This window comes from Pongo pygmaeus, chromosome 22 (genome assembly GCF_028885625.2).
Source record: "Pongo pygmaeus isolate AG05252 chromosome 22, NHGRI_mPonPyg2-v2.0_pri, whole genome shotgun sequence".
In the NCBI taxonomy this organism is placed as follows: Eukaryota; Metazoa; Chordata; class Mammalia; order Primates; family Hominidae; genus Pongo; species Pongo pygmaeus.
The window spans coordinates 57,324,157-57,339,682 of NC_072395.2; the positions used below are offsets into that span (position 1 = coordinate 57,324,157).

The 15,526-nt window shown below is 45.8% G+C and overlaps 1 protein-coding gene across 2 annotated transcripts in view; it reads left to right on the top strand.

Annotated features, from left to right (window-relative positions):
• Positions 1-15,526, top strand: part of TRPM2 (transient receptor potential cation channel subfamily M member 2) — a 98,736-nt gene that overhangs the window by 27,257 nt on the left and 55,953 nt on the right. For both annotated transcript variants that reach the window (XM_054468883.2, XM_054468884.2), the window contains exons 9-12: positions 436-636; positions 4,410-4,512; positions 12,546-12,667; positions 12,914-13,267. In XM_054468883.2, coding sequence (XP_054324858.2) covers positions 436-636; positions 4,410-4,512; positions 12,546-12,667; positions 12,914-13,267 — 780 coding nt within the window. The remainder of the gene's footprint in view (positions 1-435; positions 637-4,409; positions 4,513-12,545; positions 12,668-12,913; positions 13,268-15,526) is intronic.

Below are 15,526 nucleotides of genomic sequence, written 5' to 3' on the forward strand. Positions count from 1 at the left end.
AGGGTCCTTCCTGCCAAACGGCTTTGTGGCCAGTCCCTTCCCGAAGTCCAGCATACCTTGGAGCCCAGGGGCCCTCCTCATGGCCCTGCGCTTACTGTGGGCTTTTATGAGGTCGGTGACTCCAGGTCCATGCAGCGTCCCCTTTGCTGCGAGGCCCTCACGTCTGCAGGTCCATGGGTAAAAATGCTGGGAGTCTTTGATTCTGCTGGTGCTGAGGCCTGAGAGGTGCCAGGTGTGCAGCCCCCAGTGTGTTGGGGCAGCTCCCTCTTCCCCCAGAGCAGGGGACGCCACCAAACTAATAAGTGCTTTCAGTGGATCTCGGAGTAGTGTTAGCCAGCCCTGCCCTTAGCTGGCCTTGGAGAATTCTCCATTTCAGAAAGCATCGGAACGAGGCGAGGACCCAGTCCTGGGCTCACACCCCCACCTGCCTTGCAGACCATCTACAATGCCACCACCAACGGCACCCCCTGCGTGGTCGTGGAGGGCTCGGGCCGCGTGGCCGACGTCATTGCCCAGGTGGCCAACCTGCCTGTCTCGGACATCACTATCTCCCTGATCCAGCAGAAACTGAGCGTGTTCTTCCAGGAGATGTTTGAGACCTTCACGGAAAGCAGGATTGTCGAGTGGACCAAAAAGGTGAGGCTGACGGGCACGACGGTCACCAGCATGTGGCTGCTTCCCAGAGACACTGTCAGCCTGGTGGGCAGGACCAGGACTCACGGACCGATGCGGAGAACCCACCGGGTCTGAGCGGGTGCCAGAGCGATTTGCAGAGGGCGGGGCACAGGTGGGAAGCCTCCTGGCTGGGTTCTGGAGGTCAGATCCCATGACAGCACGTGAAAGGAGGGTGTGGACCTCACTAGCAGCGCACCAGGGCGGGATGGGGACACTTCTGGGCTCAGCGGTGCTGTGAAAAGGGTCTGCTGGATTGAAGGGGTGGGAGGCAGGCACCGGGGAGGCCTCAGCCGAGTCGGGCAGCAGAGCAGCTGCTGAGTAATGGCTGTGGGTCGCAGGGTCCAGTCCAGATCATAGCCTCATAGGTGAGTTAATGGAGGCATGGAGAGTGGCCTCAGGAGGGGCCATCGCCCCAGTCCAGGGGCAGATTTTGGGTGGCCCCTGCCATGACCCCAGCCTCCAGAGGGGGTCAGTTGTGAAGGGCCATGGTTGGTCAGCCCTGGCTACCCCACCAAGCCCTTGACCGGGGGGCGGGCTCCAGTGGAGAGCCCCTCCCCTCCCTGTGCCTGCTGGTTCCAGGGTCACCTGACTCAATTCCTGGCAGGATTCTTTGCAGGGGCTGGCACTGGGGCCTTTTCATCCTCAGTTTCCCAGCAAGCCGGGGCCGGCGGAGCCTTCTGTCTGTGTCTTTCCTGCAGACCCTGGACATCCCAAGGTTCTGAGTGGCTGACATGCACTTTCCACAGCTCCCACTGTGTTTAATTTGGGCTCTGTGGGCAGTGGTGACCCCCAGCTGCAGGCCACAGGGACACACGTATTTGGCCAGATTGGGCCTGTGGAGAGTGGATTAAAAATGAGCACCCTCAGGAACCACGGGTGTCGGAAGGGCTGGATGGAGGTCTTGGCCCTGTAGGCCGATCCAGAAGCAGAGTTTCTGTGACTGGTGATTTGCAGGTGGCACAGTGACCTTGTTTTCTTCTGTGCTTTGTGATGGTCTCAGAGTGACCTTGTTCTGCACAGATGTCTTCTGAGACCATTTTTGTCTGTCAGGAGAATAACATGATGTAGCTGCAAGCGTCAGATCAGTTTGTGAAAACATCGCCGTCCGGCTGTGAGCGGCCGCTCAGCTCCCGACGTCAGGGCGGCTTTCTTTCCTTCCCGGTGCCACTGGGACTTTTCAGGCAGGCCCTGGAGCCCTTTCTCTGCTGGTTGATAAATTATTCAGGCAATTCTCAGAACTGAGTTTAATCTGCTGTTGTTGAAAGGTGCTTATTTTTAATGCACTCTCCATAGCCACGCCAAGGCCCTGAAAGTAGTGCTTTCACACACAGCCGTCAGGCCTCAGCAGGGGCTCGGCATTCGCTGATGCTCCTGCTCAGTGGGGAGGGGCCCAGTCACACAGCCAGGGTCAGTGCGCTCCTTTAACATGCCTTCTCGGAGTGTCCGTCTACACTGTGGAGGAGTTGCAGAGCCACCCTCGGGTGCTGCCACTTGTGGGCGGCCCCGTCAGAGGGGTCCGGGGGCCTCCTTGCAGGGGCCCACAGCTGTGGCCAGGAAGAAGTTGCCCACCCTTGTTCAGCCTTGCCTTTCTCATCTGTCAAGTAGGGGTACTGAGTGCTCTACTCCGACGAGGAAACGAGGCCCTGGTGTCCATATGGGCTCAGACGCTGGGAGCTGCTTCGCCCTATGAGGATGGGGTGCTGAAAGCCAGGAGACCTTCGGCTGCTGGATGAGGGTGGAGTTCGCCAGGGAGCCCAGGATGTGTTTTGGAGTTGTCACGAAAGCTGGACACCGAGGGATGGGGCAGTGTTGGGGTCTTAGGCATGGAGGTGGAGTGTGAGGAGCCCTCCAGGTGAGGGCAGAGTCTATGTGGAGGCAATGGGCCCAGGCTGGGGATGAGGAGAGAAGCAGGGGAGGCCAGGTGTGGCTGGCCTGGGGAGCCAGAGGGACAAGGATGAGGCTCACTTTGGGAGTACCGGGAGCCATGGGAAGGTGTGTTTGTGGAGTTGCCTGCCCTGGACACAGGGGGAAGGCGCTTCAAGGAGGAGTAACTATAGTGGACGTACCTGCTAGGGATGCCATGATGGATGGATGGATGGATGAATGGATGGATGAATGGTGGGTGGGTGGTAGCTAGATGGATGGATGATGGGTGGGTGTGTGGATGGATGGATGGAAAGATGGATGGATGAATGGATGGATGGAAAGATGGATGGATGAATAGATGGATGGAAAGATGGATGGATGAATGGATGGATGGAAAGATGGATGGATGAATGGATGGATGGAAAGATGGATGGATGAATGGATGGATGAATGGTGGGTGGGTGGTAGCTAGATGGGTGGATGATGGGTGGGTGTGTGGATGGATGGATGGAAAGATGGATGGATGAATAGATGGATGGATGGAAAGATGGATGGATGAATAGATGGATGGATGGAAAGATGGATGGATGAATAGATGGATGGATGGAAAGATGGATGGATGAATAGATGGATGGATGGATGGTAGGTGGGTGGGTGGGCATGTGGATGGATGGATGGATGGATAGATGGGTAGCTAGATGATAGGTAGATTAGATGGATGGATGGATGGATAGATAGATAGACAGACAGATAGGTGATAAAATGGATGGACTGGGCACAGTGGCTCACACTTATAATCCCAGCACTTAGGGAGGCTGAAGTTGGTGGATCACTTGAGGTCAGGAGTTTGAGACCAGTCTGGCCAACATGGTGAAACCACATCTGTACTAAAAATACAAACATTATCCAGGCATGGTGGTGGGTGCCTGTAATCCCAGCTACTTGGGAGGCTGAGGTAGGAGAATTGCTTGAAGCCAGGAGGCGGAGGGTGCAGTGACCCAAGATCGTGCCACTGCACTACAGCCTGGGCAGCAGAGCAAAAAGTCTGACTCAAAAAAAAAAAAAAGATGAATGAATTGGTATGATAGATAGACGGATAGATATAGATAGATAGACAGATAGATAGATGGATGATAGATAGATAGTGGGTGGGAGGTAGATAGATAAGTGGATGGATGAATGGTTGGTAGGTGGGTGTGTGCATGGATGGATGGAAAGATGGATGGATGGATGGATAGCTAGACAATAGATAGATACATACATGTGGATGGATAGATGGATACATGGATAGATGGATAGGTAGATAGATACATACATATATACATAGATGAAACACACACGGATGGATAGATATATACACGGATGGATAGATAGATGGATTTATAGATAGATTATATAGATAGGTAGATGGATAGATGCATAGATGGATGGATAGATCAGATTAGGTAGATAGATAGATGGATAGATGCATAGATGGATAGATAGATCGATTGATCGATCGACAGACAGATAGATAGATAAGTAGACAGATAGATAGGCAGGTAGGCAGGTGGTGAGGAGTGGCCTGGGCTTAGCAGGAGGGTTAGGAGGAGCAGCCTTGCATGAAGCTGCACTATCATCAGGGTGAAGATCCGTTGCCCTTGGATTGTGTTTTCCACCCAACAGACTCTCACAAACATGGTGTATTTTGTCCCCATGGATCTTCATCTCCACCATCTAAGGCAAGAGGAGATGTGGTGGTGTCCTGGCCACAAGGGCAGGCAGGACCCAGGGCTCTGGCTGTGTCCAGGGCCTCAATTCTATGTGTCCTGGAGGAGGCAGGGGTTCAGGAGTCACTGTGTGTCTCACTTAGAAAATGCTTGTTGCAGATCCAAGATATCGTCCGGAGGCGGCAGCTGCTGACTGTCTTCCGGGAAGGCAAGGATGGTCAGCAGGACGTGGATGTGGCCATCCTGCAGGCCTTGCTGAAAGGTGAGGGTCAGGGAACATGGGGGCAATGGGGTGGCCAGAACATGGGCTCTGAGGACCCTAAGTTCTAGTCTTGAAGTGCCATGATTCTGGGAACCAGAATATTCCTCCTTGGTCAGAAACCCTGGCCAGAGGGCAGCTGGCGATGGGTAGGTGGGCGCCTGCCTGTCACCTGATGTTAGAGGTATGAGCTCCTTTATTTCTAACTGGAATCCGAATGCAGCCTGTGTCATTTTTACCTTTGTGGTGATCATAATTTATCATAAAACTTCAGGGTGGAAAGAAAGATTGCAGAAGTTGCCTCTCTCAACTTCCTGCTTGCTGGCTACTTTAGCTTCTCTACCTCTGATGCAGGAAAGAGTGTAGAGGCAGAGCAGGGCCTCAGGAATGGTGCAATGGAGTCGAGCTGTAGTGGCTGTCTGTGTAACTTCTGTTGCTTAGCCTGGCCCATTCTCCAGACCACAAACATCACTGTCCTCTTCTCATGCCACAGGAGAGAAGGCTTATGCCTCCTTGTCTTACCCAGCTGGCACCTGACACCAGGAAGCCTTGGTCTTATATGTGCTCCTCCCACCCGATGCTGAGCTTCTCACCCTCCAGGGTTGGAGGCCCCAGGCTGATTCTGAAGGGCTCAGGAGAGTGGGTCCAGGCTGGGATCAGCAGGGAACTTTTGTGATAAAGGCCAGACTTTCATCTTGTTTCTGTGTTGATTTGAGACTCCCCTTATTAAGGACTTGATGTTGTGCATAAAACCTCACAGCAACAGCAAGATGATGGACTACATATTAGACCACAAATTATGTCTTAATTTATCTCTCAATAGATTTAAGATAGATATTATGCAAATTATCTACTCTGACAAAAAGATGAAGTTAGGAATTAATAATGGATGTAAAAGTGGAAAATTCACAAAGTTGTGGAAACTAAACAACACTACCTTAAACAGCCAATGGATCAAAGAAGAAATCAAAAGGGAAATCAAGAAACCAATGAAAACAAAAGCACAATATATCAAAGCTTATGGGACATAGCAAAAACAATGCTAATGGAGAAATTTGTAGCTATAAATGCTTACATTAAAAAATAAGATCTTAAACCAACAACTTAACTTTACAACTTAAGTAATTAGAAAAATCAGAACAAATGAAATCCAAAAGTAGCAGAATGAAGGAAATAGTAAAGATTAGAGCAGCAATCAATGACATAAAGAATAGAAAATTGAAGAGAAAATCAATAAAGTAAAAAATTGGTTATTTGAAAAGATCAACAAAATTGACACACGTTTAGCTAACTGGACTAAGAAAAAAGAAAGAAGATTCATATTATTAAAATTAGAAATGACAGTAGGGACATTACTCCTGACTCTACAGAAATAAAAAGGATTCTGTGAACAATTGTATGCCAACAAGTTGGATAACCTAGATGTGTTAGTCTGTTTTATGTGACTAAAACAGAATACCACAGACTAAGTACTTTATAAACTACCTAGTACTTTATAAATCAATCACTGACCATTTTTGCCTTCCCAGAGGATGGTCAGCATCTGGCAAAATTGAGGGGCCAGCATTTGGCAAGGGCCTGCCTTTTGTCATTCCAGAATGACAGCACACACATGCCCTTCCAGTGGAAGGCAGAAGGGTAAGGGAGCACGCAGACGCACGAAAGAGAGTAAGAAAGCAAGAGAGAGCTAAACTTGCTTTTTATAACAAGGCCACTCTTGCAATAACTAACCCACTCCCAAAATAAGACATTAATCCATTCATGAAGGCTTTGCCCTGTAATGGATCACCTCTATTAGGCCCCACCTCCCAACACTGTTATACTGGGGATTACATTTACAACACATGAACTTTGGGGAAAACATTCAAGCCATAGCACTAGATGAAATGAACACATTTCTAGAAGCATAAAACTTACCAAGACTAAATAATAAAAAAATCAAAACTCTGAATAGACCTATAAGTAGTAAGGAGACTGAATCAGTAATAAAAAATCTCCCCACAAAAGTTTTAGGGCTGATAGCTTCACTGGTGAATTCTACCAAATGTTTAAAGAACTAACACCAATCCTTCTCAAACTTTCCCCAACAATTCAAGAAGGAAAACTTCCTAATTCATTCTGTGAGGCCAGCATTACTCTGATACCAAAGACAGACACTGCAAGAAAAGAAAACTACAGACCAATATCCATTATGAATATTGATACAAAATTCCTCAACAAAATATTAGCATACAAAATTCAGTAGCATTAACAGGATTATACACTATGACTACATGAGATTTATTCCTGGAATGCAAGGATGGTTCAACATATGAAAATTAATCAATACATCACATTAATGGAATGATGGGGAAAAAACCATAATTATCTCAACTGATACATTTGACAAAATTTGACACCCTTTCATGGTAAAAACATTCAACAAATTAGGAATAAAAGGAAACTACCTTGATGTAATAAAAGCCATATATGAAAAACTCAGCGAATATCATGTTCAATGGTGAAAGACTGGGACATAGCAAAAACAGTGCTAATGGAGAAATTTATAGCTATAAATGCTTACATTAAAAAATAAGATCTTAAACCAACAACCTAACTTTACAGCTTAAGTAATTAGAAAAATAAGAACAAATGAAATCTTTTCCTCCAAGATAGAAATAAGGGAAGGATGCATACTTTCATCACTTCTATTCAACATTGCATTGGAAGTTCAAGCCAGAGCAATTAGACAAGAAAAAGAAATAAAACTTATAAATTGGGAAGGAAGAAGTAGAATTATTTATGTTCACAGATGATATGACTTTCTTATTTGTCCATTTTCACACTGCTATAAAGAACTGCCCAAGACTGAGTAATTTATAAAGGAAAGAGGTTAAATTGACTCACAGTTCAGCATGCCTTGGAAGGCCTCAGGAAACTTACAATCACGGTGGAAGATGAAGGGGAAGAAAGGCACTGTCTTCACAAGGTGACAGGAAGGAGAGGTGCCAAATGAAGAAGGAAGAGCCACTTCTAAAACCATCAGATCTCATGAGAACTTACTATCATGAGAACAGCATAAGGGAAAGCGTCCCCACAATCCAACTACCTCCACCTGGTCTCTCCCTTGACACATGGGGATGATAGGGATTCTAATTCAAGATGAGATTTGGGTGGGGACACAGAGCCTAACCATATCAATTTTCTGTGCAGAAAACCGTAAAGATTCCACAACATACCCCTGAACTAAGAAATGAATTCGGCAAAGTAGCAGGACACAAAATCAATACACAAAAATCTGCTGCATTTGCTGGGTGTGGTGGCTCACACCTGTAATCTCAGCACTTTGGGAGGCCAAGGTGGGCGGATCACGAGGTCAGGAGATCAAGACCATCCTGGCTAATATGGTGAAACCTCATGTCTACTAAAAATACAAAAAATTAGCTGGGTGTGGTGGCAAGTGCCTGTAGTCCCAGCTACTCAGGAGGCTGAGGCAGGAGAATGGTGTGAACCCAGGAGGCAGAGCTTGTAGTGAGCTGAGATCACGCCACTGCACTCCAGCCTGGGTGACAGTGAGACTCCGTCCCCCCCAAAAAGAAAATCTGCTGCATTTCTATACACTAAAAATGAATAATCAGAAAAGGAAATTGTGAAAACAATTCTATTTACAGTAGCATCAAAAAGAAAAAAATACTGAGGAATTAATTAAACCAAGGGGGTGAAAGACTTGTACAATGAAAACTGTTAAACATTACTGAAAGAAATGAAAGAAGACATAAATAAATGGAAAGACATCCCATGTTCATAAATTGGAAGCCTTAATATTGTTAAGATGTCAATACTACTCAAAGAAATCTACAGATCCAATGCAATTCCTATCAAAACCCCAGTGATTTTTTTTTTTTTTTGCAGAAATAGGAAAGCCCATCCTAAAATTCATGTGGAGTCTAAAGGGATCCCAAACAGCCAAAATAATTTTGAAAGGGAAGAACAAAGCTCAAAGACTCACACTTTCTGATTTCTAAACTCACTACAAAGCTATAGTAATCAAAACAGTGTGGTAATGGTGTAAAGAAAGACATAGAGGGCTGGGTGTGATGGCTCATGCCTGTAATCCCAGCACTTTGGGAGGCCAAAGTGGGCTGATTGCTTGAGCTCAGGAGTTTGAGACCAGCCCAAGCAACATGGTGAAACCGTGTCTCTATAAAAAATATAAAAGCTGGGCAAGGTGGTTCATGTTTGTAGTCCCAGCTGCGTGGGAGGTTGAGGGGAGAGGATCACTTGAGCCCAGAAGGTTGGGGCTGCAGTGAGCTATGATTGCACCACTGCACTACAGCCTGGGCAACAGAGCAAGACGCTGTCTCAAAAAAATCCCAAAAAGATATGGAGACCAATGGAATAGAATAGTGAGCCCAAAAATAAACCCTCACATATATGGTCAAATGATATTTGACAGGAATGCAAAAATCATTCAGTGAGGAGAGGGACAGTCTTTTCAACAAATGATGTTGGATAAACTGGATATCCACATGCCAAAGAATCAAGTTAGACCCTTACCTAACACCATATACAAAAACTAACTCGAAGTAGAACAAGGACTTCTGAATATAAGACCTAAACTCTTAGAAGAAAGCACAGGGCAAAAACTTCATGACAAAGGATTTGGCAGTGGTTTCTTGGCCATGACACCTAAGGCACAGGAAACAAAATAGATAAATTGGGCTTTATGAAAATTAAATAATTTTGTTCATCAAAAGATATTATCAACAGAGTAAAAAGGCAACCCATGGAATGGGAGAAAATATTTGCAAATCATACATATGGTAAGGGATTGGTATGCAGAATGTATAGAGAACTCCTATAACTCAACAATAAAAAAAACACAATTCAAAAATGGGCAAAGGATTTAAATAGACATTTCTTTAAAGAAGACGTACAAATGGCCAATAAGCACATGAAAAGATGCTCAGCATCACTAATCATTAGAGAAATGCAGATCAAAACTAAGAGATATCATTTCAAACACATTAGGATAGCTACTATAAAAAAGAACAGAAAATCACAAATGTTGGCCAGTGTGTGGAGAAACTGGAACCCTTGTGCAATGCTGGTGGATATGTAACATGGTGCAGCTGCCGTGGAAAACAGGATGACAGTTCCTTAAATATTTAAAAATACAATTCCTATTTGATCCAGCTATTCCACATCTAGACATATATGCCACTCCCTACCCCCAAATTTAAAGCAGGGTCTGGAAGAGATATTTGTACACTCATATTCATAGCTGCATTATCCACAATAGCTAAAAAGTGGAAGCAGCCCAAGTGTCCATTAACAGAAGAATAGATAAGCAAAATGTGGTCTATACCTACAATGGAATATTACTGATCTTTAAAAAGGAAGGAAATTCTGACACATGCTGCAACATGGATGAGCCTTGAAGACATTATGTTAAGGGAAATAAGCCAGTCACAAAAGGACAAATACTATATGATTCCACTTACACGAGGTCCCTGGAGTAGTCAAATTCATGGAGACAGAAAGTAGAGTGGTGGGTGCTAGGGTCTGGGGGAGAGGCGAATGGGGAGTTAATGTTTAGTGGGGATAGAGTTTTAGTTTCCAAGATAAAAAGATATATGGAGAAGGACAGTGATGATGGCTGCACAACATTATGAATGTACTTAAGACCAGTGAACTGTATGCTTAAAAATATTTGGCTGGGTGAGCTGGCTCATGCCTATAATCCCAGCACTTTGGGAGGCTGAGGTGGGAGGATCACTTGAGCCCAGCCTAGGCAACATAGAGAACCCTGTCACTACAAAAAATTAAAAAAAAAACTAGCCAGGCATGGTGGTGCACACCTGTACTCTTAGTTACTCAAGAGGCTGAGGTGGGAGGATTGCTTGAGCCCAGGACGTTGAGGCTGCAATAAGCCTTATGATTATAAATATGATCACAGCACTGTGCTCCAGCCTGGGTGACAGAGGAAGACCCTGTCTCAAAAACAAAACCAAAAACAACCCAAAAAGTTAAAATGGTAAATTTTATGCTACATGTATTTTACCACAATTTAAAAACATAATGAATTTTAAAATATCAACTTTATGAAGGTTCAGCTTAGAGACAATAAGCTCCCTCAATTCTAAATGTACTGTATAACAAGCATAGACACCGTGACCCACCACAGTCTCCATACAGGACATCTCCCCTACCCTGAATATTCCCTCATGGCCCTTTGTAGTTAAGCCTCCCTCCAGACTGGCTCTGGAAATCATCTGTCTGCTTTCTGTCACTCTAGATTAGATTTGCCCATTTTAGAACTTCACATGAATGAAGTCATACATGATACATTCTTTCATGTCTTATTTCTTTTGCTCAGTGCATTGTTTTTGAGATTCATCCATGTTGTTGCATGTGTCAGAACTTTGTTCTTTTTTGTCTGTGAAGGAGTGTCCTATTGTGTGAATACACCACAGGTTGTTTTTCCATTCATCTGTTGGTGTGCATTTAGGTTGTTTCCAGTTTGGGGCTATTATGAATAAAGCTGCTATTTGTCTTCATTTCTCCTGGGTCAATATCTAGGAGTGGAATTACTGGCCTTTATGGTAAGTGTATGTTTCACTTTGTAAAAAACTGACAAACTTTTCTGAAAAGATTGCATTCCTTTTCCTGTGTGCTGGCAATGCATGAGCGTTACCCTACATCCTTGCCCACACTTGGTGTTGTCAGTCTTAAACTGTAGCCATCCTAGTGGGTGTGAAGTGACATTTCATTGTGGTTTGAATTTACATTTCCCTGAGGATTACTGATGTGGAGCATCATTTTAAGGACTTTTTGGCCATTTGCCTGTCTTCCTTCTGAAATGTCTTTCAGATCTCTTGTCCATTTTTATTTGATTATTTGTCTTCCAGTTTTCGATTAGTAAGAGTTATTTATATATTCTGATACAAATCCTTTGTCAGATATTATTTTCTCATGGTATGTAGTTTGCTTTCATATTTTCTTCAAGATGTCTTTGAAGAGCAGGAGGCTTAAATTTTTTTTTTTTTTTTTTTGAGATGGAGTCTCGCTCTGTTGCCCAGGCTGGAGTGCAGTGGTGCGATCTCAGATCATTGCAAGCTCCGCCTCCTGGGTTCACGCCATTCTCCTGCTTCAGCCTCCCAAGTAGCTGGGACTACAGGCATCCATCACCACGCCCGGCTAATTTTTTGTATTTTTAGTATAGATGGGGTTTTGCTGTGTTAGCCAGGATGGTCTCAATCTCCTGACCTCATGATCCACCCACCTCGGCCTCCCAAAGTGCTGGGATTACAGGCATGAGCCACCGCGCCTGGCCAATTTAATCAATTTTTCTTTATGTTTCATATTCTTTGTGTCATAGCTAAGAGATCTCTGCCCATCCCAAGGTTGCAGATATTTTCTTCTGTTTTCTGATGGCAGCTTTGTAGACATAGCCTTTATGTTTGGGCCTATGAACCGCTTCAGGTTGATTCTTGTCTATGGTGTGAGGTAAGGGTCAAAGTTCTTTTTTCTTTTTCCCCAAATAACAACCTATGTTTTAAAAAGTTAAACCAGAAAGGGAGCACAGAAACTACTTGAGCAAAATAACTTGTCCTGAGAACCAATGAGGTGGTTGTTACCATTGAACATTTACAGGCAGTTGAGGCAGGAAAGGAAATGTGATGGCTTCTGAGTCCTGAGTTTTGGATGTTCGTGTAAGATGCCTGCCCTCCAGAGACCTATGTCTTCTTAAAACAGGGAGGCCTTTTTCTTGCTCACTGCCCACCTGTCGCTCAGGGTCCAGGGCATGGCCAGGAGGAGGGCAGGGAAAACAGGGGTGAGTGGACGTGATGACCAAAGCCCCAAGATTCACTGATTCTGACCCCGAAATGGAATGTGCTTTTGCAAGGCTGTGTGTATGGGAGGATTGCACCTATCACTTTGAATTGTTGAGAGGCAAGGGCTCATGACACATCCTTGACTCTGATGGCATTTCCCTGGAGGGAAATGGCTTTGAGCCCCAGATCGAGGCCCGATGTGCACCTGTTCATCTGCAGCCTCACGGAGCCAAGACCACTTTGGCCACGAGAACTGGGACCACCAGCTGAAATTGGCAGTGGCATGGAATCGCGTGGACATTGCCCGCAGTGAGATCTTCACGGATGAGTGGCAGTGGAAGGTAAATCTTCCAGAGCACCCCATGGAGGGGCCTACTGGGCCCACATGCATTGCACCACCGAAGCAAGGGCAGGCAAAGGTCTCATTGTCTGGATCCCAGCCCTTCCCTTGAGGGTGGGTGACCCGGGCAGCTTTCATCCTCCCCAGGTTGGGGACAACAGCAGCCCCCATCTCCAGGGTCTTTGAGATCAGGATGACATGGGGTGATGACCAAATGCAACTGTCACTGCACAATGTTTGCTCTCAGCCTTCAGATCTGCACCCCACGATGACGGCTGCACTCATTTCCAACAAGCCTGAGTTCGTGAAACTCTTCCTGGAGAATGGGGTGCAGCTGAAGGAGTTCGTCACCTGGGACACCTTGCTCTACCTGTATGAGAACCTGGAGCCCTCCTGCCTGTTCCACAGCAAGCTGCAGAAGGTGCTGGCCGAGGAGACCGAGCGCCTGGCTTGCGCGCCCGCGGCGCCCTGCCTGCAGATGCACCACGTGGCCCAGGTGCTGCGGGAGCTGCTGGGGGACTTCACGCAGCCGCTTTACCCCCGGCCCCGGCACAGCAACCGGCCGCGGCTCCTGCTGCCCGTGCCCCACGTCAAGCTCAACGTGCGTGCTGGTAACGGGGCCCAGCCTGGCTTCGTCTTCGCGGGCTACTGCTATGTTGTCAGAGCTCTCTGTTTTTAAAATTAGCTTTTATTTTTATTAGAAAAGACACATGCTCTATCTTAGGCTGCTTGGGCTGCTGTAACAAAATTCCACAGATGGGGCAAAAACTACCAGTTTATTTTCTCGAAGTTCTGGAGGCCCGAAGTCCCAGATTAAGGCACCAGCAGGGCTGGCTTCTGGCCAGGGCCTCTTCCTGCTTACAGGTGGTTGCCCTCTTGCTGTGTCTTCACATGACAGAGAGAGAAGTCTCTGGTGCCACTTCCTCTTCTTTTTCTTTTATTTATTTTTTATTTTTTTGAGACAGGATCTCTGTCGCCCAGGCTGCAGTGCAGTGGTGCGATCATAGCTCACTGCAGCCTCAACCTCCCAGGCTCAAGCAATCCTTCCACCTCAGCTTCCCGAGTAGCTGGGACTACAAGTGTGCACCACCACAGCTGGCTAATTTTTTAATTTTTTGTAGAGATGGTTTTGCCATTTTGGACAGGCTGGTCTCAAACTCCTGGCCTCAAGTGATCCGCTCTCCTCAGCCTCCAAAAGGCTGGAATTTACATCCTTGAGCCACCGTGCCTTGTCTATTTTTATGTTTGAGACAGGGTCTGGCTCTGTGACCCAGGCTGGAGTGCAGTGGTGCAGTCATGGCTCACTGTACCTTCCGTCTCCTGGGCTCAAGCAATCCTCCTGCCTCAGTCTCTCGAGTAGCTGGGACTATAGGCACGTGCCACCACACCCAGCTTTTTTTAAAAAAAAATATTTTATAGAGATGGGGTCTCATTATATGGCCCAGGCTGGTCTCAAACTCCGGGGCTCAAGTGATCCTCCTGTCTTGGCCTCCCAAAGTGCTGAGATTGCAAGTGTGTGCCTCGGCACCTGGCCTCACTCCTGTTTTTATAAAGAGAACACACCTATTCACTTAGGAACCCACAATGTGGCCTCATTTAACCTTAGTTACCTTCTTAAAGGCCCTATCCCCAAATGCTATAGTCACACTAGGGGTTAGGGCTTCAACATATGAATTTTAGGGGAACACAGTTCAGGCCATAATATACCTTTTCAAAAAGTTCCAAACAGTACAAAAGATTCTGCAGGGAGCATGATCCCCCTGCCCTGAGCCCCACTCCTGCCCACTAGGTGTGCTGGTTGTTTCCTACATTCAGGTCAGTAACATTCCACCGTATTTTTGTGAGATGCCCAGCGTGCACTGCAGCTGTAGGAGAGTGGATGCTGTAGTCTGCACCCTGTGATTCAATGGGAACCCTGCTCTAGTCTCACCTTTATTTAATGGTGAGACTGCCCCAGTCTCCAACCTTATTCAATGGGAACCCTGCTCTAATCTCCACTCTTATTCAATGGGAACCCTGCCCTAATCTCCACCCTTATTCAATAGGAACCCTGCCCTAGTCTCCACCCTGATTCAATGGGAACCCTGCTGTAATCTCCACCCTGATTCAATGAGAATCCTGCCCTAGTCTGTGTACCCTTTTTCAGTGGGAACCTTGCAGTGACTCAATGTCAGGAATGATGCTGGATTTTGTATTTGTGTTTCCTCTTGGGAGTATTTATCTCTGATTCATTAAGGTTTTACAAAGCAAAGCATCAGATGCCTTTGAGAAGATTGAGCTGCTTTTCTTCTTTGACCTATGAATTTGGTGAATTATTTTAATAGATTTTCTGATAGTGAAACATGTTTTTATTCCTGTTTTGAATTTCAGCTTGGCCTCAGTGCAAGTTTAATATACTGGATTCTCTTGGCAACATTTTCAGGATGTTTGAATCAGAATGCTTAAGGCTTTGACTGCAGTTTTATTTGGGGGGCTGTATTTGTCAGGCTCTGATATCAATTTTATGTTAGTTTTGTAAAAACCATTTGGGAAGCTTTCTTTCCTTTTCCACTCCAGGACAGTTTATGTAGCTGGAGTTAACTGCTTCTTATAAGCTTGGTTGACTCCCCTGTGAGTCCATCTGGGCCCAGTGCCTTTTTTTTAAAATTGGTAATAGTTCTAGTAACTTTCTCAGTTTCCTTTCTGATTATTTTTCTGTTTAGGTTCTCTATCTCTTCTAAGATCACATTTGGTTTTGTTTTTTTCCTGCTAGAAAATTGTCTGTTTCCTCCAGGTTTTCCAATTGCTCCATTGTTCTAGGTGAGTTCTGTCTGACTCTTGAGAGAGACATGGGTGTAACTTGGTTTTTTTGTTTTTTGTT